Source organism: Jaminaea rosea, assembly GCF_003144245.1.
Source record: "Jaminaea rosea strain MCA 5214 unplaced genomic scaffold BDZ90scaffold_3, whole genome shotgun sequence".
Classification (NCBI taxonomy): Eukaryota; Fungi; Basidiomycota; class Exobasidiomycetes; order Microstromatales; genus Jaminaea; species Jaminaea rosea.
In genome coordinates, this window is record NW_020289977.1 from 497,889 (window position 1) to 524,942 (window position 27,054).

At 58.8% G+C, this 27,054-nt stretch overlaps 14 protein-coding genes across 14 annotated transcripts; 8 read left to right on the plus strand and 6 right to left on the minus strand.

Moving 5' to 3' along the window:
• Positions 1-216: 216 nt before the first annotated feature.
• Positions 217-2,028, plus strand: BDZ90DRAFT_133694 (APG6-domain-containing protein). The gene has a single exon (XM_025503391.1). It carries the CDS (start codon positions 270-272, stop codon positions 1,782-1,784), a length of 1,515 nt encoding a protein of 504 aa, XP_025363500.1. The 5' UTR covers positions 217-269; the 3' UTR covers positions 1,785-2,028.
• Positions 2,029-2,043: 15 nt separating this feature from the next.
• Positions 2,044-3,227, minus strand: BDZ90DRAFT_245558 (hypothetical protein; the record flags this gene model as incomplete). The annotated part of the gene is made up of 3 exons (XM_025507517.1): positions 2,044-2,310; positions 2,382-3,102; positions 3,181-3,227. The coding sequence occupies 3 exons, from the start codon at positions 3,225-3,227 to the stop codon at positions 2,044-2,046; spliced, it is 1,035 nt and encodes a 344-aa protein (XP_025363501.1).
• Positions 3,228-3,568: 341 nt separating this feature from the next.
• BDZ90DRAFT_218004 (Dehydroquinate synthase-like protein) lies at positions 3,569-4,934 on the plus strand (the record flags this gene model as incomplete). The annotated part of the gene is made up of 3 exons (XM_025504348.1): positions 3,569-4,018; positions 4,091-4,460; positions 4,528-4,934. The coding sequence occupies 3 exons, from the start codon at positions 3,569-3,571 to the stop codon at positions 4,932-4,934; spliced, it is 1,227 nt and encodes a 408-aa protein (XP_025363502.1).
• A 250-nt stretch (positions 4,935-5,184) lies between these two features.
• Positions 5,185-5,967, plus strand: BDZ90DRAFT_133761 (hypothetical protein). Its single transcript, XM_025503392.1, has 3 exons — positions 5,185-5,323; positions 5,398-5,577; positions 5,671-5,967. Exons 1-3 carry the CDS (start codon positions 5,275-5,277, stop codon positions 5,817-5,819), a joined length of 378 nt encoding a protein of 125 aa, XP_025363503.1. The 5' UTR covers positions 5,185-5,274; the 3' UTR covers positions 5,820-5,967.
• A 1,419-nt stretch (positions 5,968-7,386) lies between these two features.
• On the minus strand, positions 7,387-9,170 carry BDZ90DRAFT_226209 (TPT-domain-containing protein; the record flags this gene model as incomplete). Its single annotated transcript, XM_025504702.1, has 2 exons — positions 7,387-8,562; positions 8,643-9,170. 2 exons carry the CDS (start codon positions 9,168-9,170, stop codon positions 7,387-7,389), a joined length of 1,704 nt encoding a protein of 567 aa, XP_025363504.1.
• A 325-nt stretch (positions 9,171-9,495) lies between these two features.
• On the minus strand, positions 9,496-10,962 carry BDZ90DRAFT_133764 (hypothetical protein). The gene has a single exon (XM_025503393.1). It carries the CDS (start codon positions 10,595-10,597, stop codon positions 9,821-9,823), a length of 777 nt encoding a protein of 258 aa, XP_025363505.1. The 5' UTR covers positions 10,598-10,962; the 3' UTR covers positions 9,496-9,820.
• BDZ90DRAFT_133789 (hypothetical protein) lies at positions 10,961-12,340 on the plus strand. The gene is made up of 2 exons (XM_025503394.1): positions 10,961-11,273; positions 11,356-12,340. Exons 1-2 carry the CDS (start codon positions 11,252-11,254, stop codon positions 12,162-12,164), a joined length of 831 nt encoding a protein of 276 aa, XP_025363506.1. The 5' UTR covers positions 10,961-11,251; the 3' UTR covers positions 12,165-12,340.
• Positions 12,235-14,024, minus strand: BDZ90DRAFT_217595 (farnesyl-diphosphate farnesyltransferase; the record flags this gene model as incomplete). The annotated part of the gene is made up of 2 exons (XM_025504324.1): positions 12,235-12,843; positions 12,909-14,024. 2 exons carry the CDS (start codon positions 14,022-14,024, stop codon positions 12,235-12,237), a joined length of 1,725 nt encoding a protein of 574 aa, XP_025363507.1.
• Positions 14,025-14,242: 218 nt separating this feature from the next.
• Positions 14,243-15,388, plus strand: BDZ90DRAFT_258969 (hypothetical protein; the record flags this gene model as incomplete). The annotated part of the gene is made up of 1 exon (XM_025508126.1): positions 14,243-15,388. The coding sequence occupies one exon, from the start codon at positions 14,243-14,245 to the stop codon at positions 15,386-15,388; it is 1,146 nt and encodes a 381-aa protein (XP_025363508.1).
• Positions 15,389-15,510: 122 nt separating this feature from the next.
• BDZ90DRAFT_133914 (hypothetical protein) lies at positions 15,511-18,132 on the minus strand. Its single transcript, XM_025503396.1, has 3 exons — positions 17,895-18,132; positions 17,253-17,826; positions 15,511-17,142 (listed from the first exon to the last, which is right to left on the minus strand). The coding sequence occupies exons 1-3, from the start codon at positions 17,905-17,907 to the stop codon at positions 15,633-15,635; spliced, it is 2,097 nt and encodes a 698-aa protein (XP_025363509.1). The 5' UTR covers positions 17,908-18,132; the 3' UTR covers positions 15,511-15,632.
• A 271-nt stretch (positions 18,133-18,403) lies between these two features.
• Positions 18,404-19,238, minus strand: BDZ90DRAFT_258971 (hypothetical protein; the record flags this gene model as incomplete). Its single annotated transcript, XM_025508127.1, has 7 exons — positions 18,404-18,474; positions 18,567-18,626; positions 18,688-18,756; positions 18,821-18,844; positions 18,927-18,936; positions 19,010-19,076; positions 19,138-19,238. The coding sequence occupies 7 exons, from the start codon at positions 19,236-19,238 to the stop codon at positions 18,404-18,406; spliced, it is 402 nt and encodes a 133-aa protein (XP_025363510.1).
• A 107-nt stretch (positions 19,239-19,345) lies between these two features.
• BDZ90DRAFT_133903 (hypothetical protein) lies at positions 19,346-19,937 on the plus strand. Its single transcript, XM_025503395.1, has one exon. It carries the CDS (start codon positions 19,572-19,574, stop codon positions 19,878-19,880), a length of 309 nt encoding a protein of 102 aa, XP_025363511.1. The 5' UTR covers positions 19,346-19,571; the 3' UTR covers positions 19,881-19,937.
• Positions 19,938-20,774: 837 nt separating this feature from the next.
• On the plus strand, positions 20,775-22,811 carry BDZ90DRAFT_230908 (hypothetical protein). Its single transcript, XM_025505653.1, has 4 exons — positions 20,775-21,302; positions 21,380-21,592; positions 21,675-21,865; positions 21,964-22,811. Exons 1-4 carry the CDS (start codon positions 21,069-21,071, stop codon positions 22,715-22,717), a joined length of 1,392 nt encoding a protein of 463 aa, XP_025363512.1. The 5' UTR covers positions 20,775-21,068; the 3' UTR covers positions 22,718-22,811.
• A 611-nt stretch (positions 22,812-23,422) lies between these two features.
• On the plus strand, positions 23,423-26,968 carry BDZ90DRAFT_134028 (phosphatases II). The gene has a single exon (XM_025503397.1). It carries the CDS (start codon positions 23,533-23,535, stop codon positions 26,881-26,883), a length of 3,351 nt encoding a protein of 1,116 aa, XP_025363513.1. The 5' UTR covers positions 23,423-23,532; the 3' UTR covers positions 26,884-26,968.
• The last annotated feature ends 86 nt before the right edge of the window (positions 26,969-27,054 follow it).

Genomic DNA, 27,054 nt, shown 5'->3' on the forward strand with positions numbered 1-27,054 from the left:
TGATGGAGGTTGATCGAGATCGTGGCCGTCGATGCGAAGGTCTCCTGCCTGCCTGCCCGCCTGCCTGCCCGCCCGCCCGCCAATCGCCCCGTTCCAGCGAAGCCCGAGGGCGGCCGATGCTTTCGATTGCTGCCGTTCCGACTTTGCAGCTGTCCTCGGCCCGTGCGCCCACTCGACATCCCAACTCACGCCGCCGCTGCAGCGTTTTGAGCTCCTCCTCAGTACCTACCACACCACTCCCTCCCCTCGATCGCAATGCAAGTGCGAGCATGACGGCCCCAGCAACGTCGTCACTGTCCTCTGCGGCATCTCTGACCTGCCAAAGATGCATGCAGCCTATTCGCCTCGACGACTCGCTCACGGATGAGGCCCTGTCCTCTTCAGCAACGTCCAATGAGGGTTTCGCAAGATCGCATTACGACGTGATTTCCAGTCTGGTGCCCAAAATTGATGAGCACGAGTCCAATCAGCTCTCGGCTACAGATAGCAAGGGTCAGAGCAAGAGCAGCAGCACCGACACAGACCTCTCGGAAGCTGTCGCCCGTCACCTCACCCTGCATGCAAGCCCCTCTCTATCTCACAGAGCTCCCAATTCCCTCTCAACGGGGATGACTCTCCATGCGCGTCTGTTCGACCTCGTCTCCTCTTACGTCCCTCAAGTACCCACATCTTCCAGCTCTGTCGCGCCGTCGGCCCACTCGCTCGCGATGGGCATCGACCACCCCCTCTGCAGGGAATGTGCCGACTTCTGCATCGAAGTCATGCGCTCCCTCCTCGACATAGCGAGAAAGGAGCGAGATGCTTTCAAGGAGTGGAACAAACACCTCGAGAGCGAGGCCGGGTTTCGCGGAGAGGAGGAGGTCCGCAAGATGGAAGCAGAGATAGTGGAGTTGGAAGACCTGATCAGCAAAGCTACCTCGTCTCTACGCAAGAGCGAAAGGGAGCGAGAGGCCCTCGAGGCGGAAATGCGCCGCCTGGACATCGAGGAGAAACAGCTCGAGCGTGAAGAGGCAGACTTCTGGGCCGAGCATTCTCTCACCTTGCTGGAGGAGAGTGATCGTGAGGAGGCGCGGGCGACTCTATTGCGTGGCATCCAGACTGGTGAGGCTACCCTGGCGCGCTTGGAGGCCACGAACGTCTTCTTTGATGCGTTTGCAATTGGGCATGAGCAAGGCAGCTCGAGTGGGAGAAAGAGGGGCGCTGCTGCTGCGACCGGATTGGCGACGATCAATGGGTTGCGATTTGGACGCACGGCTACGGCGAGCTCGTCAAGCTCGTCCTCAGCGGTGGATTGGAACGAAGTCAACGCAGCGTGGGGACAAGTGGCCCTGCTACTTGAGACATTGAGGGTTCGCATTGGAAAGACCCGAGAGTTCAAGGGGTGGCGCATACACCCAAAGGGGTCGACGAGCTATCTCGACAAGGTCGTCTCGATTGGAGAGGATCAAGCGCGCTCTTCCCACGCAGATGCTGCCAGCTCCACGTCATCGGTCTCGCACGAGCCGCACGAGCTTCACCATCCAAATTCTTGGGCCTCTCTCACCCGCGTCCTGCACCTCAGGCGCTTCGATGCGGCCATGGTCGGCGTGCTGGACTGTACGGCTCAGCTGTACCGCTGGACCGAAGAGGACGGCGACGGCGGAGAAGATGGTCAAGCGCAGCCGCCACGTATGGTCCATGCTATCAACGGCGATCGTATCGGCGATTATAGCGTGCGGCTGGTGGGGGCATTCACAAGCGAGGAAAATTGGAGTCGCGCCATGAAGTATCTGCTGGTCAAGTGAGTGCCATCAAAGGCGGCAGGCAGGCAGTCAGGCAGATGAGTCGGGACCGAAGAGCTGACCTGCCTACTTCTCCTTTGCCCTACCGCAGCCTCCAAGTTCTCATGCACTGGAGCACTCGCGACGAAGCTGTGCCTGTTCCCAGACCGGCAGGCTCTGCGGCTTCGTAGCAGTTTCGAATCTCTGTGTCTCATTTTACGTCACCGACGGCGATTCCCACAATAGATACCCGCTTCAAGACGAGCCCCATCGCACAAATACCTTACTCATCCAAACCTCTGATGTGAGGCAGCGGCCCACTAGGCACGATCCTGTGCGGGTTGTTGCCCGGATGACTCTGGTAGTAGTGCGCCTTGATGCTCTCAAAGTCGGTAGTCGACTTGAAAGCCTCATCTCCCCAGTAAAGGTGGCGCAACCACTTGTGCAGATTCGGGTAGACGGCTTCGTCGCGGATCTGATGCTTGTTGCACTTGAAGTGCGTGTGGTATACGGGATCGAAGCGGACGATGGTAGTGTAGAGGCGGATGTCCTGGCGCGAGGGTGGAGGAGGAAGGTCAGCAGAGGCTACAGAATAGGGCGCCTGCTTCTGTAGGCATTCACAGCTTCAGTCATCTGATCACCGACTAGGTAGACTGGCTTCTTGCTATCTTTGCATCCCTTCTTGGCTAGCATGGCCTCTAGCTTGTCGAGGGCCTTGAAGAGGGGAACGAAATTGTTCTCGTAAGCTTGTTGCGTCGTCGCGAATCCGGTCTTGTAGACGCCGTTGTTGACATCGCTATACACCCATTCATTGACTTCGTCAATCTCCTTTCTGAGTTCTTGAGGATAGTACGTCTTGCCCCTGTACTCTTCCGGCACAAACTCGTCAAAAGCCTCATTGAGGTTGCGAATCAACTCGCTACTCTCGTTGCTAACAATCGTCTTCTTTTCCTCGTCCCACAAGACAGGCACAGTCGAGCGGGCGCCATACTGCGGGTCCGCTTGGAGGTAGAAGTCCTTAATCCTGACCTTATCCTCATGCCCAGGAGGAGGACCTGTTCCGGGCACGCCCAACCCCTTGAGCTCGTCATGCGTCTCGCCGTAGGGCTTCCATGACCACCCCTCTGGACCGAGGAGAGAGTCAACTACGTACACCGGCAGGAGGTCGGAGACTTTATCGATGCCTTTGAGCTTGCGGACGATGAGGGCTCGATGGGCCCAGGGGCAGGCGAGGGCCACGAAGAGCTTGTACCTGTTACGCGCCGGCGGGTGAGGCGAGTTGGGCTGGACAAGGCTGCGAAAGGAAGAGGTCTGGCGGCGGAACTCTCCGTCTGATGAGGCCCTGAACGAGTGGAAGAGAGACGATGAGGTCAGGGTTAGATGAAGCAAACTTGGTTGCGTGTGAGGCGCCCGTGCTCACCACTTCGTGTTGCCGTCCTTGTGCGTCTGATCGTTTGTGCCTGACATGGTAGTGGTTGCGAGAGCGCGGATAGGTGGACTTGCGAGGCGCTGAAGAGGTGAAATTGCTAGAACGCGAAGTTGCGACCTGGCTGCAAGCATCAAGTAGCTTGTCAAGATGGATTGCGGATTGGATTACGGCCGTCGCTGCATTGAAACGGGACGGGAAGCCAAAACCACACCTCCACCTCGCGTCGGTTGGCCCTGACGGCGCTCGGCATGGCGGCATCTGATGAGGTGGGATATCCTGGCCGTAGTCGACGAAGACTTCCTCATCTTCTCCTTGCAATAACAGAGCTTGCATGTTGACCCCCCTCATTCGCAGAGCAGCGCCCTCTCTTGCCCGCAGCATGTCCACCAACACCGCGTCCAGCCCATCAGGCGTCTGGCGGAACACGCTCCACTGCTCGATCCGTTATGGGCCGGGATGTCTCGCCCCTTCTCTTCGCTCCGTATTCGAGGAAGACCTGGCTCTGCTCAGCCCAAGACCATCACGCGCTCTCATCATCACGGGCAAGTCTCTGAGCACCAAGACGGACGTGATCCACCAGGTACGCTCCGCCCTGGGTGACCGCTATGTGGCTACCTTCGACTCCATCTCACAGCATGCACCGGTCGAAGCGATCCATGAGGCCGTCGAGCTCGTGAAAAGGGAAAGAATCGACGCTCTCGTCTCAGTGGGAGGAGGAAGTCCCATTGATGCAGCCAAGGCTGTCTCCTACCTTGTGCACCAGGAGCGTCACGGCGAGGATGACAACGAGCCGCGCAACTTCATCCCCTCGATCGCGATCCCGACCACGGTAAGTGCTCTCTTCGTGGGCATATAGAGGATGAAACCTATATTGACACTCCTCGCCCCATCTCATGCACAGCTGAGTAGCGCAGAGACGACGCAGAATTCTGGCTTTACCCGCGATGGGAAGAAGACGGGAGTCTCTCATCCTGCCCTCGTACCGAGGGCGATCATCCTGGATGGCGAGGTGGCAATGCATACGCCACTGTGGCTGTTCTTGAGCAGCGGCATGCGGGCAGTGGATCACGCGATTGAGTGCCTATATAGGCCCGGAGATGTGCAGTGGCTGCTGAGGGGCCAATACCTCGCAGCACTGAGGGAGTTGTTTGTGATGCTGAGGAGGTGCAAGGAGAAGCCGGACGATGTGGATACTAGGCAGAGGCTACAGATCGCAGCTGTCACCTCGCTCTTCCCGGAGAGTAGGAAGGGAGCGCTTGGACTGAGTCACGGTGAGCTGTGGTAGTAGACGAGGCATCGTACGACGATTCCACTGACTCCCGTCATCGCTGTATTCAGGTCTTGGACATGCCTTAGGAAGCTCATATAGTATTCCTCACGGAATCACCTCCTGCCTCACTCTCGCTGGCAGTATCCGCTATACAACACGTCATAGCACGCCCGACCGACTCGCCTCGCTCGCAGAAGCCCTGCCCTTTGTCGTCTCCTCTGGCTCGCTCGCCCCCATCGACTCGCAAGACTTGGAAAAGCTCCGGGAGCAGGGCAACAGAGTGGCAGATGAGGTTGACAGACTCGTCTCTGATCTTGGATTGACGTCGACACTGGCTGAGTACAAGGTGCCGCAGAGCGCCTTGAGAGGGATTGCAGAGCATGCGGCTGGGCCGAAGGGGAAGGAGGACCCGAAGCTGGTAGACGAGATCGTGCAGCTGCTGGAAGATATTGATCAGCCCAAGTCGAGGGCGTAGTCGTGCAACATACTGCTCTTGGCTCAAAATGCGTGTAGCGCGACGAAAGTTGAGACGCGTCCGCAACTTGTAATCAGCTTTGTATTCAGACTCGCCTGGAGTGAATACAACCGTCCGATTAATGGCTTGTCGCGCTCCCCGCCTTGCCGCCTATGCACGAAGCTGTCCCCGCGATGCGTGCGGCGACCGCGGACTGGCGGAAGCTAACTCGAAGGCAGCCAAGTGGCCGAGATGCCAAGGAAGCGTTGCTGCAACACCTACCATTCTCAACATCCTCTTCATCAATACCCGTTCAGACCCGCTCAGAAGAATCAGCTGGCAGCAGCAGCAGTAGCAAAGGATGGCAGCTCATGCCTCGTGGGAGGAGATCGAAGAAGCTGTCCTCAGTGGTGAGCATTGATTCCCTTGACTCTCGATGCGGTCCCGACGCTGACTTCCTACGCATCCTCGCTACTCTTAACAGACTCCAATTCTCCCACTGCTAGCGGAAGCAAGCCTCGACTAGACCCATCGCAGAGATGGAGACGCAACGATCGGGACGTGACTGACTTGGGCCCTGAGCGGCTCGACGACTACATTCAGGTGGTGAAATGCGAGAGATGTACTAAGCCGGTGCTGGCTAGGTATCAAGGGTATCACAAGGGTACGTACGAGCACAGAGAAAGATCTACAAGTGCTTGGTGGGATGACTGACCTTCGAGAGGTCGACCCTCAACCGCACGCATTGCTCGCACAGAGAATTGCGACCTGATCCACGACATCAAACAAGGAAGAGTTTCGCCTAGCTGCTTGGAGCCCGAGGCCACGAGGAAGAAGAGACGGATGTCAGATGGTGCGTGGTATTGTCCACCTTCGCCTACTTTTCACCCGATTATAGCCTGCTGAAAACCTCGCTCTTGATCTTCTTTGTCATCGCTCACCGGCAGTCTCGGACACGCCCTCCCACCTCGACGGTGGAGGAGGAGGGCGCGACACATCCACGTCCATCTCTCCGCACAAGAAGCTTACAAAGAAGGCCGCAAAAGCCCTCGAGGTGGAAGAAAGGAGGAGACAGCGCCTGGAGAAGAAGGCGCGAAAGGAGCGAGAGGCTGCAGAGAGCAAGGGTCGTAGAAAGAAGGGTAAGCACGCATTTCAGGAGGTGACCAGACACGCCGTACCCTTGTCAACTGACACGACTGCTTCGTCCATCGCACCGTCAGGCCAGCCCCTCGACGTCAACGAGCAATGCGGTGTTCTCACCGAACCAGGCGGACCCCCCTGTATGCGCTCTCTCACCTGCAAGACCCACTCCATGGGCGCTAAACGCGCCGTACCGGGTCGTTCTCGTCCGTACGATGAGTTGCTCCTCGAATGGCAAAAGGCAAACAATCCAGCCTTCCTCGCCAAGCTCGAGAAGAAGGAAGAGGAGAAGATGAAAGCGATGGAGATGAGGAGGGCGGCTAAGATGGAGAAGCGGAGAAAGAAGGAGGAGGAGATGGGTGGCCCATTGAAGAAGAAGAAGGGAAGCGGGGCTGGGGCTGGTGCGAATGGGATCCCGGGATTGGCTGGGGCCAGCGCCGGTAGCGCCACTGCCGCCATCATGGCTGAGTGGACTGCTTCACAGAATGGAGGAGTTGGAGCGGGGGCGTCCTCGTCAGCGGATGCAGAGGGCAGACCAGCCACTATCACGGCCGCAGCCATGTCTGCGGTCAATGGTGGGCAAGGCCTCGATGCTGCCACACTCAGCGCTCTTCTGGCAGCAGGCAGTGGCTCTTCATCAGCCTCGTCAAGCGGCCTGCACGCATGGGGCTCCACCTCATCCTCGACCTCCAACAACGGCCCCACCGCCGTCCTCGAAGAGTTCTTGGAAGGGGGTCCCACGACAGATCTCTACGCGCTGCACGGCATGGAAGACAGCGAAGTGGATGCGGAGCTTTCCTCCCTTCTTGGTTCAATGCGCGCTCGATGCCCTCCTCCCACTTTGGCGTCGAACGCTACTTCCAAATCGGCTCTGAGCGCAGCCTCTGGCAGCAAGAAGAAGAATGGCACTGCAACATCGAGTCAGGCGCAGCAGCCACTCCCTCCCTTGCCTACGCCTATTGCGGCGAGACGAAGTAGGCTAAGAGGCACATGGTGCAGCGGTGGTAAGGCTCGAGCGAGGATGATGCTTAGAGCTGCGCTTCTTGCAGAGGGGAACGGCGCAAGCGGAGGAGCAGGAGCAGGAAAGGCCTCATCGAAGTCTGCATCAAGGGCAGCGGCGAGCAGCGCTACTTCTAGTAGCCTCAATGGCGGCACCGGTCCTCCGCCTCTGGTGGCGGGAGGAGGATGGGGGACAGGTATTATTGGCGTATAAGGACGCTTCCGCTACAGCTACCGTATCTTCATCCTACCATTGACGAGCATTTCAGCATTTGCTTTGCATTACGTGATTCCAAGAGCGTCTATCGAGCTTTGTCTATGGAAGCGTCTACGGTCAATCCCTCTTAGCCCCGCCCTTATCCACTGGCGGCGGCCCTGCACCATTAGCTCCACTGGGCATCGCAGAGCCATTGGCGTGACCGTTCGCGACAGGGGGGGACCGCAGTCCATTGTACTGCGGCTGCTGCTGAGTGGGCATGCCGCGCATCGGGATCCCGTTCATTGCTGGCCCCGCTCCCGCCGATCCTGTCGAGCTTGAGCCGTACAGTGAATTGCTCATATCCTTCCATATCGGCCCACTGCTCCCACTGCCGCCGCTGGTCGGCAAGATGCCCGTCCGTCTCCGACTTCCTCTGTCTAATCCAAAGTCCAGCGCAGCTTCCTCCTCCTTTGCTGCCATACTCGCAGGCCCGTTGAATGCGCCACTCTTGAGAGCAGCCCCCTTGGCTCCCGCGTCCCCGGCGCTCGGACGCTGTTTAGCATCATTATAAAGCCACAAGCCGACGAAGGTCAAACCGATGCCGACCCACTGCGTGCCCGTCACGCGCTGTCCAAACCAGAGAATGGCGAAGCAAATGACGAAGACCCTCTTGCACAGAGAGGCAACACTGTAGGTCACGGGAGAGGTGAGGGCCAGAACGCTGAAAGCCAAGAGATTTTGGGAAAAGTGCACCACGCCGTTTGCGAGAAGTAGACGGGTGATCGCTGCTGTGTGGCCGCTGGATGCCGAGCTACTGGCAGCTCGGGTAGCAGCAGCGATATCAAGTGCTGCGGCCCTTGCTGCGCTGCCTGCCTGCTGAGCCGCTGCGTGGCCCAAGGCGCTCCCTGGGTGGTCAGCCACGGCTCGACCCGCGGCGTACATTCTGGGTAGGTCGGACCAGAGGAGCATTGGGATCATTAGGAGGACAGAGACTCCGCTCGACCAGAAGAGGATGTTGAGCTTGTCCAACTTGACTCCACTGCTAGGCGTCGCTCCTCCCTCGCCACCACCGCCGTGCAGCGCATGCCCGAGCAGTCTCTTTGACCAGAGATTCTGCGCCACGAATACTACGGTGCTGCCAACGCTCAGCAGGATTCCAAGCCAGGCTTTGGGGCCTTCGATGGAGGATAGGCCAGAGCAGGCGAAGATTACGCCGATAGTGAGTGGGGCAAGGGAGAGGTACGTCCTGAGCGGGTAGGAGAGCTTGAGAATCACAACGTACGAGAGCACAGTGAAGAGGGGAGAAAGGGCCTGGCGCGCAGTAAGAGGAAGGTGAGGGTCAGTATCGAAAGGCAGAGTGGAGTCGATCTCCTTTGCTGCCTCGAACTCACCTTGACTGTATGCACCGTGCTGACAGGCACCATCTGAATGGCAGCAGCGGTCATAGCATGGCCGGCCACATTGAAGAAGCTCAATCCGACCATCTCCCTCAGCTTCGCTGCATCCACCATGACCAAAGTACTCATGAGACCACCCGGTAGTCCACTCTGTGCATTCCTTGGCGCTGGACGTCCCAAGGCGCGGTGCAGATTGGCAGCGATGGTAGGGCTCGAGAGTAGGTAGGAGAAGGCGAAGACGAAGAGGAATTGCAGGGCGGTGAGAGAGACCGGATAGGGAAAGAGGGGAGGAGTGTGCGATGTCGTCTTGGTGATGGTACCATCCGATGAGGTAGCAGCAGATGCTAACTTGACCTTTTTGCCTGACAGTAGAGCTTTGCTCGTTGACGAAGAGAGGAAGGAGCAGGAATACCAAAGGACGGCGAGGAGGAGGAAGAGGAGACGCTTCTTGACTGCTGAGTGTTCGTCGCCAAGACTGATGCCCCCGCTTTTGCCGCCGAGGCTGAGGCTAAGCCCGGCCATCGTCTTGTTAAGCTGGTGGTGTACTGCGCCGCAGAGATGAACGAGGTGGCTGCAGGAGCAGAACGAAGTAGAAGAGGAGCAGAGCAGCGCGAGGAAGCGATCCAAGCAGCTTGCAAAGGTCGTGAGTGTCGTGTGAGGGTCCGTTGCCCTGCCTATGGCTTCATGTCAGATGTTTGAAGGAGAGTGAGGAGAATGCAGTTGTTATTCTTCACTTTCATTCCGAGACTCGATTCAGAGGCGCACTTGCCGCTCGACTCTCCTTCCCGCCCGCCGTGCCTCAACCGTGTTGCTTGCTCCACGCGTGCGGCGGGCATGGCATGGCGAGAAAAGCCTGGCTGAGCAATCGCGGCAAAGGCAATGTCGTGTGGGCTTGATGACATTGATTCCAAGAAGAGCACAGGTCGTAGAGTAGATACAAGAATGACGCGTGTATGTGAGATGATTAAAATACAGCAGTGGTGAGAAGTAGAGCGATACATCGCAACTGGAAAGAGATGAGACGAGCGAGCGGGAAGTGAGAGACGTGGATGACTGACTGCTGAATCCGTGAGACTTTTTGCTGTTCCTTCCAGAGGCTAGCGTTGGCGCACAGCCATCTCATGCAGTGGTGGTAGTAGTGCCGAACGACTCCTGGCAAACAAACTCTTTCTTCAGCTCAGCGACGCATTACGCTTGTGCCCAGCTCCGCTCCTTGCCCCGCCCGTTTCCTTCCTACTTCTGCTCCTCCCGAGCAAGAAATCCCAAGTTTTGGACCCGCTGCTGCCAGCATTAGCAGGCTCCTGCCTGTGATGAAGAGGAGCACCACCGCTACCGCCGGCTTTGGGCGACTTGCTCGACGGGGAGTCGCGGCCCTCCAGCCGTGCTTTCTCGATGTTGAGACGCTCCGACTCCCACATGAAGGCCGTGTGACGATGAAGCTGACGCGAGTACAGTACGGCAGCTTCGTGCGCTGTAGGAGGGACCGATGCATCGTGGTGCTGGCTGTCGGCCCAATATGATGAGGTCGGAGAGCCAGAGGAGCCCGAGCCCTGTGCTGACGACGGGGAGGAGGCAAGTGATGAGGAAGAGGAGGGGCTGCTCGAACTGAACGAAGACGACGTCGACGCGGCTACCGTTGAGTGATAGTGAGGGGGAGAAGTTGACAGCTGGGAGAGCTGTGGGTGGACGAAGGGAGCTCCGCCTATAGGTACGGTGTAGTGTTGCTGAGCGCGCGACATCGTGAGCGAGAGACCACCGGATACAGGGATCACCGAGAGAGGAGTGAGAGGAAAGGAGAAATGTTCCGTAGGGAGCAGCGAAGACGGGAGCGGGACGCAATAGTACGACTTTAATGTAAGGTGAGGATGTGTTACAGACCCTGTCTCACTGCTGAGTAGTTTCATATTCCGCGGGCCGGTCTCCACACTGCTCGACTCGATGGACGGCATCGGCGATGCGATGCGATAATCGGTGCAGCCTTGCCGCCCTAGCTCGCCGTCGTCGATGCCGGCCGTGCTACGTCTCGGACGCCTCACTCAGCTCAAGTCGCCGGCCACCACGCACCTCGCAATGGAGAGAAATCTTCATGCCGTCTCGTCCCTTCGTTGTCACTCTCAGTGAGGCTGAGCGGCTCTTCCTGCCCGCACGACGATTGAAACCCCCTCCCCTTGTCTTGTTTCTTGGCCTTACGCTTTCTTACCCTGGTAGAGACGTCATTCGTTCGATCACTCGCGATCTTCCCCACACGACCGGCCTTGCGTACCTCGCTCCCTACTCTCATTGACTCTCGGCAGGCTCCCTCCGATACGCGTGAACATCGCCCGCTAAGACGGAGCTGCAAGACGTCACCGGCGGGAACTCAATTCAATTCGAAACACGCACCCCACGTGGTGGGTTAGGGTGCGGCGTCTTGAAATGGAGATGTGGGACCGGTTGACGGACACGAGACGGGCGTAAGAAGAAGCCGGCTGAGCAAGCGCAGCTCAGTAGACATTATGACTTCTCATCTTTAAGCCACACCCTCAAGCTGCGAACCATATCTCGACCTTTGAGCATCATGGCCGCCTCAGCAGCAGCCCCAAGCCTGGTCCCACTGCGGATCAATGTCACCAGCGACACCAGTGAGTGGCCATTCATCCCCGACTCGCTTCCTTGACTCCCCCATACATCCTGCTTACCATTGTCATCGCACTCCCTCGTCCATCAGTCTGTCCCTTCTGTTACCTCGGTCTTCGCAAGCTCCAGAAAGCCCTCTCCACCTCGCCCCACATCTCTCCCTCCCCTTCGTCCTCCTCCTCCTCCCCCTCACCTACTGCGTTCTTTCAGCCCCCCTCGATTCGCTTCCTCCCATACGAGCTCGACCCGACCCTGCCGTCCGATCATGCGGTGCCCAAGCGGGAGAGGTACATCGCCAAGTTCGGGGGCGATGCTGCACGCACATCGGCTATGGAATCGATGATGAAGGCCAACGGGGAGCGTGAAGGGATCAAGTTTGACTACGGGGGGAACATTCGCAATACGCTGCTCAGTCATAGGCTGATGGAGCGCGCTTTTGCCGGACCGAAGGGCCATAACGATAGTGAGGGAGCAGGGTGGGAGACGCAGCTTGCACTATTGGACAAGCTCTTTCCCCACTTCTTTGAGCATCGTGGTGACCCAGGAGACCCGGCCGCCCTGGCTCGCATCGCCGTAGAGGCGAGTGTCTTTCCCTCTGAGGACGAGGCACTGAAATTCCTTACGGAGAGCGACGAGTATGGTCCTGAGGTGCAGGAGGGGATTCAGGACGCGAGGAGAAAGGGTATCACAGGCGTGCCGCATTTCGAGATCTTTGCTGGCGGTAGCAAGGAGGGGAAAGAGACGGTCGTCAAGGCTGAGATACCGGGTGCACAGGATGCTGATACCTTTGTCGCTGTGTTCAGGCAGCTGGCCGAGGCGTATCAGAGGGCAAATGGCGGGAGCAAGGGAGACGAGGTAGAAAAGGTAGCTCCTGGTACGTCGGCTGGCGCTAAGTGTTAGGCTCGAGTCAATGGTCATTGCATGCGTGCGGCGCTGCTATCTACTTTCTTTGCCCCGCTGGCCCGTATGATTAGAGCTCATACGTGGCCCTGATCACTTGCACCTTGCCTTTGGCCCATCCCACAGGATCCTTACTCATCTCCTGCACCAACGCCTTGCCCCCACCCCAAGCTTTGCCCACAAAAATGGTGAGCGGATCCACCTCGCTTGGATTGGTCCAATACCATGCAATGTACCAAGCAACCAACCCTGCCAGCCCCATGACGACCGAGATGGCGATCATGATGATGATGAAAAACTTGAGCATCTCATCCCGATCAGCCTTGTCCTGCGCCGCGATCTGTGCCTCCGTCATAGTGGCCCTTCGCGGGTCCAATCGACCGCCCTTGCCGTCCGCAGCGAGCTGCTTGCGGCCTTCGCGAGTGCCAAAGAGGTCGACGCCACGCTTCTTGGCTTCGTCGATTGCGAGTGAATGGCGGGTGGCAGCGTAGCGTTCAAGAGCTGCCTTGCGCATGTCGGGTCCCGAGGCAGAGACGGTTCCCTTGGGGGGCTCGCCGCCGCCTGGGGTGATCCAGGAGGGATAGAAGTGCTCGCACCACGATTCGATGCGTCCCAGCTCCACTTGCCAGGCAATGTAATTGAAGTCGTCGATGGGGATCTTGGCGTGGATTTTGCGGGCCTGTGCGTACGAGAAGGAAAGGTCAGCTTTCGTGCTTGTTCACCACCACCGCCGTCCGCACGCACGTATTCGTGGAAAAGGTAGGCGACATCCCTCGGGTTCGTCGCCTTGAGGATGAGCTGCACGGCCTGACTCTTCCTGATCTTTACATTGCGTCGCAGCACGTTGGGGTTGTTGACCATGAGCTCGATGGTGGCAATGGCCATAACCTGCGGAATGGCACAGAAGTTGAACACACTCTGCTCTCTCAACAAGGTCAGGTAGTCCAAAGCTCGTGTCGAGTGACGCATCGTGTTGAGCAACATCGAGGACAAGACTGCCATTCCCCTCTTTCCCGCCTCGCCCTGGGGCCTGAACTTCTTGCTCCCAGGCGCCGTCTCCACAATCCCCTTGGCCACATCTGGTTGGCTCGAGAATCCGTGAGCGGCCCAGCACTCCTTTGGCCAAAAGAAGCGCTCCTGCTCCGAATCTTCGGCATAGTCGCGGATGATGTTGACCTTTTGAAGGAAGAGGCCCATGTGGTTGCTGAGCTGCAACTGATCGCCCAGCCAGGGACGCTCGATGCCTGACTCGGCAAAGAGGCGGGACAGACCTTCACCGACGATACCAGCGACAAAGTGACAGTAAAGGTCCCAATCTTCAAAGCTGTTGACGCTCAGAGGAGACTTCGACGAGGCTTCGATGTAGGATGCCATGCCTGCGCCCATCTTGGCGGTGATATCGGCAATGACCGTCTTGTAGCCTGGAGAGAGGAGTTGGAATTCAGCAATGACCTTGTCGAATTCGACGAGGAGTTGACGGTCCTTCTCGTCTGGTCCACTGCCATTGAATGTCCACCCTTGCTGATCGAGGCGCTTGTAGAAGTCGACGAGGAGGGGCACCTTCTGAGCAGGAGGGATGGTCATGTCATCCTCGATGGTGTCCAGTGCGCGAAGAGCCAAGTAGAACAAGCAGATGACCCTGCTGAGCTCTCCCTTGAGCTCCTTGATGACGGCAGCGAATGATCGCGAAGTCAAGTCGAGGAATCCCCAGCAGTCCTTCATCGTCTGGCGATTCCAGCCGCTCTCTTCTGGATTCGACTTGATGTCGTTCAAGGGGTCGCGCCATACCTTGTAGCTGACGAGGGAGCGGACCTCGGTCGGGTGCGTCACGGCGAGGACGAGGATGTCAAGGGCACCCATAGCAGCTGTGCGCCTGGGTGAAATCAAATGGCGATGAGGAGAAGAGGAAAGCGGGCGGACCAGACAAGTCGGACGGTGCGCCAATGCAATCCAACACGAGACGAGACGATGCCGCCCCGCGACTGGGCGAGAGAAAGTCGAAGCCTTTTCCGTCGAAGAGGCAGCAATCTTGCAATGCAATCCTTCGCATCCATCAAATGGCGACAAGAGACGGAGACATGGCACAGGCAGTCGAGGCGCAATCGGCATCTATCGACGATCAGCCGCAAGCGTCGTCATCACGGTCACCGCCACCACCTCCGAACCCGCGCCCACGCCGCTCAGCAGAAGATGGCGCTCGCGGCAAGCGTCTCCTCGGCATGCTCAATGCCACTCTGGGTCAGGCAAAGCGTCAAGCAGAAGCTCATCGAACAGATGCCAAACGACGTGCAACCATCGACGCCCGCTCACAGGCCAGGCTGGACAAGGAACGAAGGGACATCGATGCCAAGCAGAGCTTGCAGCGCCAATGTCAGAAAGAGCTCGCCCTCGTCCACGAACTGCTAGAGGGAGAAGCAGCGCATCGCAGCCTACGCGCACAGAAGCGGCGCCTGGCCAGCTTTCTCGTCACATCTTCCCCAGGACTAGTAAGAGGAGGCGAACGGCAGCGACATGCTTCACGCTTCGGTCGCCACGTCGACGGTCCTTCCTCCTCCTCATCTTCTACGCCCCATCCAATGCATGATGTCGCCCCCTCTGTCCCTTCGAGCCTCCCTCCTCCGACGTCCCGATCAGATTACGAGCGTAAACGCTGGCCCATATACTATCTACCACGCAAGTTAACAGCCCAGCAGGAGGACATGTTGGATGATCAGGAGGACAGGGTGGATGCAGAGATCGATGAGGCCGATAGGCTTTGGCAGGAGCGCAAGGGCAGGATGGAAGACGAGTTGCAAAGTTTGAGGGAGAGGACGCAAGAGATGGCGTCAAGGTTGGAAGGGGAGGCAGATGGAGGGGAGGAGAACCAGCAGGAGGAGGGGAGGAAGCTGCCACGAGTAGCGCCGATGAAGGGCGACGAGGAGCAAAGCCAACCATCGGGGCCAGTCGAAGGTGATATGGACGTCGACGATGGGCAACTTGGCAGCAATCATCACTCGGTAGCAGACGCAGCGCTAGTAGCATCAACAGCAAAAGCAGGCGCTTCACCAACGCCAGATCCGACAGCATTAATAGGCCCCCCACAGGATGCAGCAGCAAGCAGCAAAGGCCAGGAAGACGACGACGCCAAAATGCAGACAGCCGTTGCCCACGCCAAAGTTGGCGATGACAGACAGGATACGCAAGGTCCACCAGCCGACCCTGTCATCGATGCTTCCTCTGCATAGACTAAGCAAGCAGTAATCAGCCCGGGAGACGGGGCGACGCGATTTTTTCAATCGATGATGAGATTCTGATTAGACGAGAAGTAGAAAAAGAGATAGCGTGGCGCAAGAGGCATTGCTGAGAGTCAACAAGGAGCACTGAGACTCGGGAGAGAAGGAAATAAGAAGAAAGGAGGTGACACGTCGACGATTCTATGGTGACAATGGGAAGCTGAGAAGAGGAGCATCACCTGATTCCGCCGTAAACCTACGCGTTGGGCCTCGCCGCGCCATCCATCTCAGCGCCACCATCCGGCAAAGCCCACTTGACATGCCCATCCTGTGCATCGGCATACTCACTCACCGCACCCGCGCTCTTCTTCTCTCGCACATGCCTCTCATCGTCGACTTGATCCTGACCGTCCGCTCCCTCGCTTGCTTCGCCTCCGTCCCTCTTTGCAAGGAAGGCCCTCAACTCTCGAACCTCGTCCTCCTTCGCCTTGACCTTCTCCATCCAAGCGCTGCGTTCCCTATCGAGCTGCTCGAGCAAGTCTAGCCGAATAGCAGACTCGAGGTCGCGACGCTCTGCGTCGAGATCGGCGTGACGAGTGCGCAGTGTTTTGATCGTGCTGAGGGAGGCGAGGACTCTTGCCGAGTCGGAGGCAGAGTCTGTGCTACTTGGACTTGTCGTTCCGCGATTGAGCGGGGGGTGAGGGTCGAGGACACTGCTGCCAGAGTGGGGAAATGCATTGGGAGCACCGTCACGGGAATCGAGGGTGATGGAGGCGCGACGTTGTTGCTTGGCCTGCTGCTGTTGCTGCTGCTGCAGAGGGAGCGATCCTTGACGAGCAGGCGGGAAAGCAGGGTCTGCAGAGATGGGGCGAGGCTGAGCGAGTGTTGGCGTGAGTTGAGCGACGTCCTCTGGAGCGGTGACGTGAGAGTCATGAGAGGCTCGTGCGATTGCGGACTCGGCGTCATCCTGCTTTGGCGAGGACAGACGAGGGGGCGAGGGCTTGCGACGAATGGACTTCTCGCGCTGTGGTGTCGCCGTGGACGAGACGACATCAGCGCCGGCAATGGCTTGACCCAACGAGGGTGTGTGGGCTGTGGCGTGCGCGGGAGGAGGAGAGAGCTGGATTCGACCAGCATTCGGGCGCGGCGTTGTGGTTCGCTGTGCATCCTCGCCGTGCGTGACCGCATTCTCCGCCTCGCCCAGGGGGATCGCATTGGGCAGCTGTGGCGTGTCAAAATGCTGCGAAAGCGGCAGACTGTCCTGCGGGGCCGGTGTGAAGCCGTGGCTTTCGTGCTTCGCGGGAATCGGCGATGCTGTATCGGGAAAAGCTTCGCCGTCGCTACCGCCGCTATTGTTGTTGCCAATGAGCTTCTTGAAGCGACCGCGTAGCGTAGCTTCCTTCCTGGGAACCTGCGGCATATCCTCCTCCTTGTCGCTCTCCTTGCTCTTGATGATTCTCCTGAGTCGGGACGCAAGTCCCTTCTTCCCTTCTTGCGTAGCAGCACTCTCAGCAGCGGCCTCCCTGCTTTGCCAGACCTTGAAGGCGCTCGTCTTCGTGATCGGCCCATGAAGATCGCTGGGGGAGTCAGGTGGCAAATGCCCAGCGGCGCCGCCATCACTACTGCTGACAGTGTAGCGGCGAGCGAGGGACTTTGCTGCGGTCACAAAATTTGCGCTGGGTTTTGCTTGCTTGTCGTTGAGGGCCAGGTCCTGCTGAGGTGACACTTGGGTCGGAGCGACACCGTCCTTGGCAAAGTCAAAGTGGCTGGGCAGCGGCAGAAGAAAGGTGACCATTGTGTTGGATGAGCATCAGTGGTACAGTGAGGAGCCAAGGAGCGCCGAGATCATCCCAGTCGCTCGATCGCCGCTACTCACAAAGCCGCTGTAGGCGGGATTTGGCGTGGGTCAGGGAATCCCAATCCCTCCATGACATACCACAGCGCAATCGTTACGGACTCGATGTCCTCCGCCGCCGGAAGATTGATACGGCCCAGATCGTGAGGGACTTTTGTTGCCTGTCGCACCGTGGGTGATTTCTCGTCATCGTGGCCGACCTCGGCTTCGTCATCCTCAGCAATAGTCCAGACGGGAAGCAAACCCGTGGACGCAGCATCAGCAGTCAGCGAGCGCATCCTTCCATTGAGCGCAAAGCGAATCCAGAGCTCTTTGCTGTTTGCCATGTCGGCTATGCTGGTACTGCTGGGCTCTTCGGCCACCTGCGGTAACGCTGGTTGAGCGACGCCCGTCACACCGGGGGTAAAGGTGCGGAAGAAGAGGATCAGTCCCGTAGCCGTGTTCGGGTGGACGGACCCTCGGCGTAGCAGATGGAGTGGAACGCTGTCATCGCAAAGGCGTTGAAGAGCGGCGGGGGCTTTGCTGCTATCACCCGGTGAGGGCGACTCGGGGAGCGCCCGGCCGGAGATGACGTCGCAGATTCGGGCTTGAAGGCCTGAGGTAACGCGAGGAAAGGGTCAGAGGGCAGACGTACTTGCTTGCGCAGGTGCATTGTCGACTTACCGCTGCCGATCATGTCGATGGCGGGGATGACTGTGAAGAAGATCGAGTGAGGTAACGATGTGAAGGAGGTCGAATGAGGGTCGAGTGAGGCAACGATATGAAAGAGCAAGGGTGCGAACGAGCGAGGGCGACGAGCAGAGGCCGAGAACACTCATGACCCCTGGCACCTTTAAGCGCCCCTCTTCCCTCCGGTTCCCTTTCGGCTTGTATGCATCATCCCTCGTACCGTACCGCGCCCACCAGTAATGTCAAGCCGTATCTGTCGATCGTTCGGCGCGTGGTCAGTAAGATAGGAGGCATAGGGAGGGTTTGCGGCTCCTGTTCGGACCGCGTTTAGGGTCTTTGCGGAGCGAGATGAGGCTCTCTTCGGTCCGCGAGGCTCGAGCGTCACCTGTTGCTTTCGCGCTCACTAGGCTTTGCGGCGTTGGGGCGCAAATGAGCGCCGAAGTAGCGGAAAGGAATATCATTGAGTCGTGATGGCAGCATGAGCGTCGGAAGACACCCCTGACTCAGAGCTCCTGCCTGTTGGCTGCTGCTTTTGCGGCTGCTGCACGAGGGCCTTGGATCTCGAGGAGCTCGACTGCGATGGCGCGGAGTAAAGACGATGGTCAAGCGATCTGCTGGAGAATCAGACGTCATCCCGGAGATGAGTTACGGCAAGCGGCTGCTCACCATCGAAGACGAGAGTCGCACCGCCCGGGATCTTGCCTCCGGCACCACGGTCGCCGTAGCCTAGCGCGCGCGAGGGGAATGTGAGCTGGAGCGACAAAAGGATTTTGAGGCGTATGCTCACCGTCTCCAGGAGGGATCTGTAGCTTCCGCTTTTCTCCCTCACACATGTCCAGCAGGCCCTTGTCCCAGCCTGAGAAGCGTGTACAAGTGGGATCGTCAGCCCAGTCTCCTTCTCGTTACCAGAGACCACTCACCCTTGATGACCTGCCCGGTGCCGACTGAGAGGATCAAGGAAATGCGAGTGAGGGTCAGAGGCATTAAACAGGTTGAACGCAGTCTCGCCTGCTCTTTCAAGCTCACGAGTGAACTCCTGTGAGAGGGAAAGAAATTGATCAGCATACATTCGGGCTCGTCCCTCGCTGTCCGCTTGCTCGCCGACTCACAAATGGGTCTCCACGGTCGAGGCTCGAGTCGAACTTTTCGCCCTCCCATAGCTTTCCGGTGTAATGCCTGCGAGATGATGCAGACGTGAGCTTCGCCCTTTTATCCTTTCCGATGAAGGCACACGCACATTGCCAGCTTGTCGCCCCTCTGCGACTTAACGACACAGTCGGCTGGTTTGTGCTTGACGCCCACTTGCAACGTTGCTGGCGGATCACGAGCCACACTCATAGTGACGGCAAGCGAGGCAGCGATCAGCGATGTTGAGAGGAATTTCATGGTCTGGGTCGAGGTTGGGAGTGAGGTGGTTGGAGGTCTTCGTGGCTTAACTTCAACTCGACCAACACCACGAACGCTTCTTCGCGCTCGAGCCACGCTCATCGACGTGGAGCTGGCGAGAAAGTCGGAACGGGAGCAGCGCGTTTGACTTCATCATCTCGTTCATTGAGCTGTTCTGCAGCCATCTCAGTAGTGTTGCTCGAATCAGAAGGTCAGGCATCATTGCTACGACCGTCTGAACTGGCTGGACCAGCCGACTTGACGCTCGAAGGCGCATAGCTTGATATGACCCTCAACAAGACGCTTGCCGCTCCAACCGCCGGTCTCTTCATCCCTCCGATCATGCTCTTGAGCTTCGTCCTCAACTGCCCTTCGCCTGGTCCACAGATTCCGATCTCAGATCACGCCGATCACCAAGACGTCACGGTGACGCTGTACTACCTCGAGCTGTTCGATCTCAGTCAGCTCTCGATCTCAACGCAGCATCGGGCTGGTCAGAACAGCACCCTCGTACCGGTGTGGCGAAGCGGAATGAAGTTCGTGGCTGAGAGCGAAGGCGAGGAAGCGGGCCAACAGTTTCGCGCCACGATGTGACGACGCGAAGAACAAGAGTAGGAGGCTGAGGGCCGTAGGGAGCAGGAGGGGTGGGTGGCCGTGCGGATTCCCAGGGCGGAGACACTTGCATCTGCCGCGCGCATCTGCTGCCGCTGGCTCTCCCGGCTTCAAGATGCCGTATGCAGTGTCTGCTGCTCCAAGCCGCTCTGCTGAGCTTGGAATTCAGAGTAGGGTCCGATTCCCCCGCTTCTGCTCTGTCTTGCTGCCTCGTCGAGATCTCGTCGCGAACCTCGTAAAGCGGCGGCACCCTTCTTCTCGTCTGACACCGAGCTCGATCTCGCGGCGGATGGAGTTCACGTACGAGAGGCGTCAGGCGAGGCGCGACAATTCAAGAGAGAGCTGAAGACAAGGTAGGGTTAGGACGAGGATTGAGCACGAGCAGGGAGCAGCGGCCCGCGGTCTCCTTGTCATGGCATCTCGGTCACACAAAGTCAGCCAGGTACAGAGCGGGCAAAGCGGAGGAATCGGAGAGCGCATCGGAGTGTCATGTGAGCGTAGCATGACTTCAATTTGAGGGCGACGACAGATTGCGCCAAGACTTTTCTGCCGCCGCCAATCTCAGCCTTGATTGAAATGGTGATCGATGCAATGAGTGATGGCGCCGGGCGGAGACGCAACAGTGTGTGAGCAGAGGGAGAGAGCTGGGGGCCAGACTGCCGCCGCTGACGATGAAGAGGAGTACACCGTAGCTCGGCGGCAGTGCGATTCAAGCTCTTCGAAGGAGCGAGGGAGCGAAGGAGCGGTGCAGCAGCGTGCGAGACGGAAGTCTGCAGCCGCTGAGCGGCAAGGGACGCGCGATGCGGGTCTTGCCAAGGTCACAAGAGTGGGCACTGAAGTTAAGTGGCCGAGATGCGGCGCTAATTGCTCCCTCTCGATTTCTCCCGTCGCTGCTGCCGTCGGCCCGGCACCACCGGGTGCCATCAGGCTGTTGGTCTCGTTCTGCCCATGGATGCAATGGCACTGTTTGCGGGTGACCTCACTGATCTCCTCTGCACTCACCTTGTTTCCTCACTTCCTCACTCCTTCGTCACCAGTATTGTCTTCTGATCTCATCTCATTCTTCTGTGTTCAGCGCTTCTGAACCTGTTGCACCTCGGATCGTCGCGTTCATCACCCACGACTATTCCTCTGCTCTACCGCCTCCGTTGACTCTGAGAGTCACCGGTCATGGTAGCTCACCCCATACTCCTCTATGTCTGGTGCCCAATAGCATTCATCGTCCTTCTCCTCGCTGCCACTCGCGATGGCAGACGTCTCCTCACCCATTGCGTTCGTACGCTCCTCAATGGCAAGTCCCCGCTGAGATGGCTGGCAGGCTTGCTCGCCGGCATCTTACCGCCTGTAGGGTGGACCATGGCCTTCAAGCTTGCCCGTAACATCCCTGATGAATGGAGGCCGGATGTTGGTATGGAGCCGGACCAGCGTTCCCTGTCGTGCGTTGCTCACGCCACCTCGTTTTTCCCCTTCACTCCTCGCAGATCCACACTCATCTGCTTCCCATCCTCGAGGCCCTGATGCTCTCCCCGGGCGGCGTCGTCGGCCTCACCCTGCTTCTCTCCCCCGTGGCCTACTTCGTTCGCCAGCGCAACAAGGCGAACTCACAAGGACTGGTCCGACTGTATCCTATTCTCGTCCTCTGCTTCCCGCTTTGGCTCAAATTCCTCAATTACATCGCTCTGCACATCGAATGGGTAAGTACACGGTAATGGGCAGAGGAGTTGAAATCGAGTCCTCAAAGCTAACAATCGACTTCATTGTGCCCCACGCTCGCAGAGCGACTTTCAAGATGTCGTCGCATGGGTCTTCTACGGCGTCCTTCACTTCGCATCGCCCTTCATCGCAGGATGGTGGATCTGGGGCTTTGGTCCGCCTGGCGCCGCCATCGTATTCGGCATCACGCTCGGTGTACAGAACTTCACTGGTCTATGCACGCACATTTTGCTGCCTACCGCAGCGCCGTGGTTGTGAGTAAGAGCCAATGATGAGCTAGAGCTGAGAGTCACCTTGACCTGTGACGGGCGCTAACCTGAGACCCCTCCTTCCATCTCTGTCGACCTCGTAGCTACGACGAACATCCCGACTGGGAGACGCTCAACGTCGACTACTCCTTCCCCGGCTCCTCCGCCGGCCTCGTAAGGGTCGACAAGGTGCTGCACACTCACTTGTACCAGGCAGCCTTCAAGAAAAGCCCGGTCGTCTTTGGTGCGCTACCTAGCTTGCATGCTGCCACGGCCATGTGCTGCTCCCTCTACGTAGCCCGTTACGGCGGCAGATGGGGTCACGGTGTCATGTTCGTCTACTACTCTGCCATGCTTTGGAGCACGCAATATCTCCACCACCATTGGGCTATCGACCTCTTCCTGGGCTCTGCCCTATCTCTGGGAGCATTTACGATTGCGACAAAGGCGTTACGCAGCCTCGAGACAAAGCACGAGCAAGAGGCAACGACTCGCGGTGTAGACCGCCTCTTCTGCTGGCCCTCTCCGCACGCTCATCGCTACGAGAGCCTGCCAACCTTCCACGAGAATGTCGTCTTCGAGCATAGCGAGGGAATTCATGACGACGAAGATGAGGTGGCTTGGGCGAAGAAGCAGCAGAAAAGACAGCGCTCTGCGAGCAGGCTAGGCGAGGCGTGGCACGACGTAGAGTCTCGTGGAGAGAGGAGTGAATGGCTGGAGCTCAAGGATGGCTTGGCAGCCTCTCCCTCATCCGCTTCGACTGATTCTCTCACCCTGTACTCGCCCTCGTCGTCCAGCGGATCTAGCAATGGCGGCGGTGGCAGCGGCGAGTCGAGTCGTCGAACGTCCACAAGGTAGGACTGATTCAATGTCTTCTGTCCGTCTGTTATCAAGGAGAGTAGTGGTTTTGCAATGCGATACCCCGCGGACATCTCAATGTCAATGCTCGACGTCACATCGATTTGAGTGAGGGCTTAGCGCGGGTCTGTCTGGTTCGACGGACGTAGAAAGGATCGAGAAATTAAGCCCACCAAAAAGCTTGAGCGAGCAAGAAAGTCAAGAGCGTGAGTGGTGCGTGAAGGTTGGGCCACTGAGGGGCGGCAGGGCCGAGACGCCGCCGGAGAGCCTCGACGCCCGCGTGCATGAGACGGGGAGAGGAGCGAGGGAGAGGGAGCTGAGGGGAGCGAGCGAGCAAGAGCAAACGAGAGGCGTGCGGCAACGACGGGCAGCGCCCTGAGAGGCGAGACGAGACGAGGCGGCGGCGCCCTTGGACGGCAAAGGCAGCAGCTTGCAACGCGGACCATGAACAAGTGGGGCGGGCCTGGTGTAGCTTGATCCTCCTCCTAAACCATCATCATTATCATCATCATCACCAGCCCGGTCGCAGAATTTCCAGTTCCCCGTTCGGGCGAGTCAGAAGGTCCTCCTCATCATGGCTGTCAAGACGAGGTGACGGACAAAAGGACAAAGACGATAGAGGCAGAGGATCTCCCCTCGTCGATTCGCAGCATCAAAATCGACTAAACTCAGCCATTGCGGTTGGCCCGCTCTGAAGTCAGACTTGCTTTGCTTCCATCGGCACCGCTGCCGCTTCTGCTTCTTTCCTCTACTACCACGTAGCCCCTCAAGAGATCATCCGTCTCGCGCTTTAACGATCTTATCCTCCCTCTGCGATGGTTTCACCACCAGAGGAAGTTGGACGGGCGGGACCGAGCGACGTGCTGGGCACGTCGCCCCGTCGTGCCGCCTCGTCTGCTATGCGCATTGACCTCCCACGACCTGATAATGCAGTGGCAGAGCCAAGAACAAGGCGGCCGCCGCCGCCGTTCGCAGCAAGCTACCAGGACGGTGCGCCTTCAGCTCTCTTTAGCCCTGCGAACTCAGGCTTTAATGCTCAAGAAGGCGGCTGTAACGCGTCGTCGTACCCGGCTGGACTATTCTCACGCCCTGCTCAGACCCCCACATCTGCTCCATCATTGGCAGGAGCAGCAGTCAGCTTGTCAGATAGCTCGAGCAGCAGCAGCCCCCGCATCAAGAAGCCAACACGAGGCCTGTCCCTCAACATCCCACCAGGATCGCAGGCGTACGGAGGTCTTACTCCAGTGTCGTCCTCTCTGGGCAGCGCCGATGCGCCGCCAGTCTCAGCCGTCGATACGCAGGCCCCTCGTCTCGTACCGGTTGCAGCGCAGCATGGCGAAGGGAGCGGCGGCAGCAGTCTGCTTGGGCCAGCACCCCCTCTCTCTCAGCGCGTCTCGTCGTCCAAACGGAGACCGGCTCGCCTTAATCTTGGCGGGAATGCGCTTGGATCGTCGTCAGGATCATCCTCCGCCGCAGTCGACTCAAACAGCCACAGCGTACCCAACTCCCCCTGCATAGCCGCACCTCCAGCAGCAGCGCCCCTCAGGCCCTCAGCCATACTCTCGACTGGCTTGACTGCCATTGCAGAGCAGGAAAAGCAAGAGCTCAGGAGCACACTGACAGGCAGACCCAGGCGGCGGCCAAGCATGCCCTTTGGTCCCACCAAGATCCGGGCTGGCGCGGCCCAGCCTCCTCTTGCTGCCGCCGTGGACGACAATGCTTCGCTACAGCCGCCAGAAGCGTGGAGAGATCCCTCGCAAGACATTCTCTCTGGCCAGGGCTCAACATTACAGCATGCTCGTAGCGTGTATGCCGCGGGTCCCATCGAAGTGCTGCCCGGCCTCTACCTAGGCGACGAGCACAACGCCAGAGACAATCACATGCTCGCCTCTCGCGGCATCACCACGATTCTCAATGTGGCCAAGGAGACGACGCTATCCTTCCAGACCGAGTCGAACGTTGTACCGCTTCGCAAGGGCCGACATGGCGTGTGGCACTCAGAGATCCTATCGCAGGCAGCATCTGCCGATCCATTATTGCGCTCTGGCATTCAGCGGGCCAGCACCGTCTCTACGGATGAGGTCTTCCACACGCCGCCCACTGCATCGCTCTTCTCGCCGTGCGCGAGCAGCAGCAGCGGCATGCCTCGCACACCCTTGTCTGCGGCGACCAGCACCTCCCTCGGCGAGCCAACGGAATCCTTCATGACGCCTATCAGCGAGTCCCCGCCGTCCGTTCTGCCTCAGAGCGCATCGTCGCATCTGTTACGCAGCTCCCTTTCTACGCCCAACCTCCAAGTACAGTTTCAACGCGCCAGCCCGAAGCAAGGCGACAGAAGCACAGGTAGTAGTGATGCGTCCGAAGAAGGCGGCGGCAAAGGGTCCTCGCTCTACTCAAGCGAGGCACCACCTTCGGACCAGACCCACGCAACCGACGTGGAAAGCGAGGAACTCACTGAAGTCGATGACCCAGACACCCTTTACTCGGCCGTCGAGCTTCCCGAAGACGCCCTTAAGCTCAGCATCCCGGCGTCGCCGTCAGCAGGGCGCTCAGAGTCCATTCGCTACATCAAGCTTCCGTGGACGCATGACCAAACCGAGCTGGCCGCGGCCAAGGGCGGCTTCGCGCAGGGCTGTGCAGTCATTTCTGAAGCGATGGCGATAGACCACTATGGTCGCCCCCTCTTCGATGATGATGCTCGCCCTTTGAAGCCAGGTGGCGTTCTCGTGCACTGCCAGTGCGGCGTGAGCCGGAGCGCCACGCTTGTCATCGCTTTCGTGATGCAGGCGGCCGCGCTCAACTACCCATACGAGGCGACAAAGACGCTAACGGGGATGCATGACTGTTATAATCTAGTCAAGGACCTCTCGTCAAGCATCTCGCCTAATATCTCTCTCATCTACCAACTGGTCGAATGGGAGAGGCATTTGAGCGCTGAGGCTATTAGGCTGAGAGATGCCCTTCAGAGGCGGTCCTCTCAGCACAGTGCGACAACCGCGGCGACGATCCGCCCACGCGGCGAGACAGGCAACAGTGCTGCGGGCGAGGTTTCCAGTAGCCACGCGGCAGTGGGCGAGACTCCATTGCACGCAGGCACCGATGCAATGCCTCGCCCAGCAGCGGTCGGCTGGTCGAGCGAAGCCATGGGCGAGGAGGAGTGGACGAGGATGCGCATGGAGGAGGAGCGCAAGGAGCAGCTCGAAGACGAGGCTAGGCGGCAGAAGTTGCAAGAGGAGACGGCGCGTCAAGCGGCGGAGCGGCGGCGAAGAGAGCAGGAGGACGGCGATAGTGTCGCAGCCGTCTCACCGAGAGCTGTGCCGAACGGATTGCCTGGTGTCGTGACCTCAGGAGGCGGACTCGGTGCGAGAAGGAGGATGAGGACACCTGCGCTCAAGCTACAAGGGAGCAGCGAGGCAATGGGGAGTGCCGGAGGAATCGCTAGCGCGAGCGGCGGCAGAGAGCTCCCTCTGCGAAGTGCTCGTCTCGATGGCGCTTTTCCTGGGCGTCTCGAGCCCGCGGCAGCGAGGGAGCCGAATCAGGAGGACAGGGGTGAGGCAAAAGAGACTGCCCGACGCATACCCATGCTGTCTATCAATAGCGGCGAAGGCAGCGGCAAGGGCGTTGGCAGCAGCAATGTGGCCTCGACAACGTCGCCAGGCGGCGCAACGCAAAGTCGCCCCGCCTCTGCAAAGAAGATCAGCCTCGGTCCCGCAAGCGCCGGCCTCACAGGCACGCCCAGCAGGCCCATTTCTCTTCCTCCACCGCCAGCGTCAGCCGTATCAGCCTCTTCCTCCTCCCCGATGGCCTCTGCCACCTCGACCCCCGCAAGGCTCAGCGCATATCTCAACGCGGGAGGCCCAGCCAACTCGGCCAATGTGCTCAGCTCGCTGCTTCCGAGTGCAAAGGTCGACTTCGGCCACACGCACACTTCTGCCGCTGAGAGAAAGAAGCAACATCGCAGGACTTTCAGCTCTGAACCATCGTCCACTACGGCGATGGCTGCCGCGCTCCTTTCGTCTATGGAGAGTATCAGGTCGGCTGCGGTTGCTAGTGGGACGAGACCGAGTGAGGTCAGCTTGGCTGGCGCGGGTGCGAGCGGGCATGTAGCAGGTCAGGCAAGAGAAGAAGGTGGGACGCTCGCTGGACAGAGAGGGACACGGATATGAAGCGCTGGAGGCGGTAGCGGAGTCATCGTAACGGCTGGGATAGAGACGGACTATTTCCTCTCCCGTGCCCTCCTCATATCACCGACCCTTTTACCACGACCTTCACTACCTTGCACTGGGGTATCCGTCTAATCGTGATGGTCTTTTTTACGTGCTCCACTGATGAGGCTG

What these genes read in the sequence shown, in the direction of transcription:
- BDZ90DRAFT_133694 (XM_025503391.1), top strand. Translation starts at nt 270, where the DNA reads ATGACGGCCCCAGCAACGTCGTCACTGTCCTCTGCGGCATCTCTGACC.
- BDZ90DRAFT_133761 (XM_025503392.1), top strand. Translation starts at nt 5,275, where the DNA reads ATGGCAGCTCATGCCTCGTGGGAGGAGATCGAAGAAGCTGTCCTCAGT. An exon ending in CGAAGAAGCTGTCCTCAGTG is followed by an intron (nt 5,324 to 5,397) that starts GTGAGCATTGAT and finishes TACTCTTAACAG; the next exon opens with ACTCCAATTCTCCCACTGCT. An exon ending in GTATCAAGGGTATCACAAGG is followed by an intron (nt 5,578 to 5,670) that starts GTACGTACGAGC and finishes TTGCTCGCACAG; the next exon opens with AGAATTGCGACCTGATCCAC.
- BDZ90DRAFT_133764 (XM_025503393.1), bottom strand. Translation starts at nt 10,597, where the DNA reads ATGCCGTCCATCGAGTCGAGCAGTGTGGAGACCGGCCCGCGGAATATG.
- BDZ90DRAFT_133789 (XM_025503394.1), top strand. Translation starts at nt 11,252, where the DNA reads ATGTCACCAGCGACACCAGTGA. An exon ending in GTCACCAGCGACACCAGTGA is followed by an intron (nt 11,274 to 11,355) that starts GTGGCCATTCAT and finishes CTCGTCCATCAG; the next exon opens with TCTGTCCCTTCTGTTACCTC.
- BDZ90DRAFT_133914 (XM_025503396.1), bottom strand. An exon ending in ATCCCGCCTACAGCGGCTTT is followed by an intron (nt 17,143 to 17,252) that starts GTGAGTAGCGGC and finishes GCCGCTGCCCAG; the next exon opens with CCACTTTGACTTTGCCAAGG.
- BDZ90DRAFT_133903 (XM_025503395.1), top strand. Translation starts at nt 19,572, where the DNA reads ATGACCCTCAACAAGACGCTTGCCGCTCCAACCGCCGGTCTCTTCATC.
- BDZ90DRAFT_230908 (XM_025505653.1), top strand. Translation starts at nt 21,069, where the DNA reads ATGGTAGCTCACCCCATACTCCTCTATGTCTGGTGCCCAATAGCATTC. An exon ending in CTGATGAATGGAGGCCGGAT is followed by an intron (nt 21,303 to 21,379) that starts GTTGGTATGGAG and finishes CACTCCTCGCAG; the next exon opens with ATCCACACTCATCTGCTTCC. An exon ending in CCTACCGCAGCGCCGTGGTT is followed by an intron (nt 21,866 to 21,963) that starts GTGAGTAAGAGC and finishes TCGACCTCGTAG; the next exon opens with CTACGACGAACATCCCGACT.
- BDZ90DRAFT_134028 (XM_025503397.1), top strand. Translation starts at nt 23,533, where the DNA reads ATGGTTTCACCACCAGAGGAAGTTGGACGGGCGGGACCGAGCGACGTG.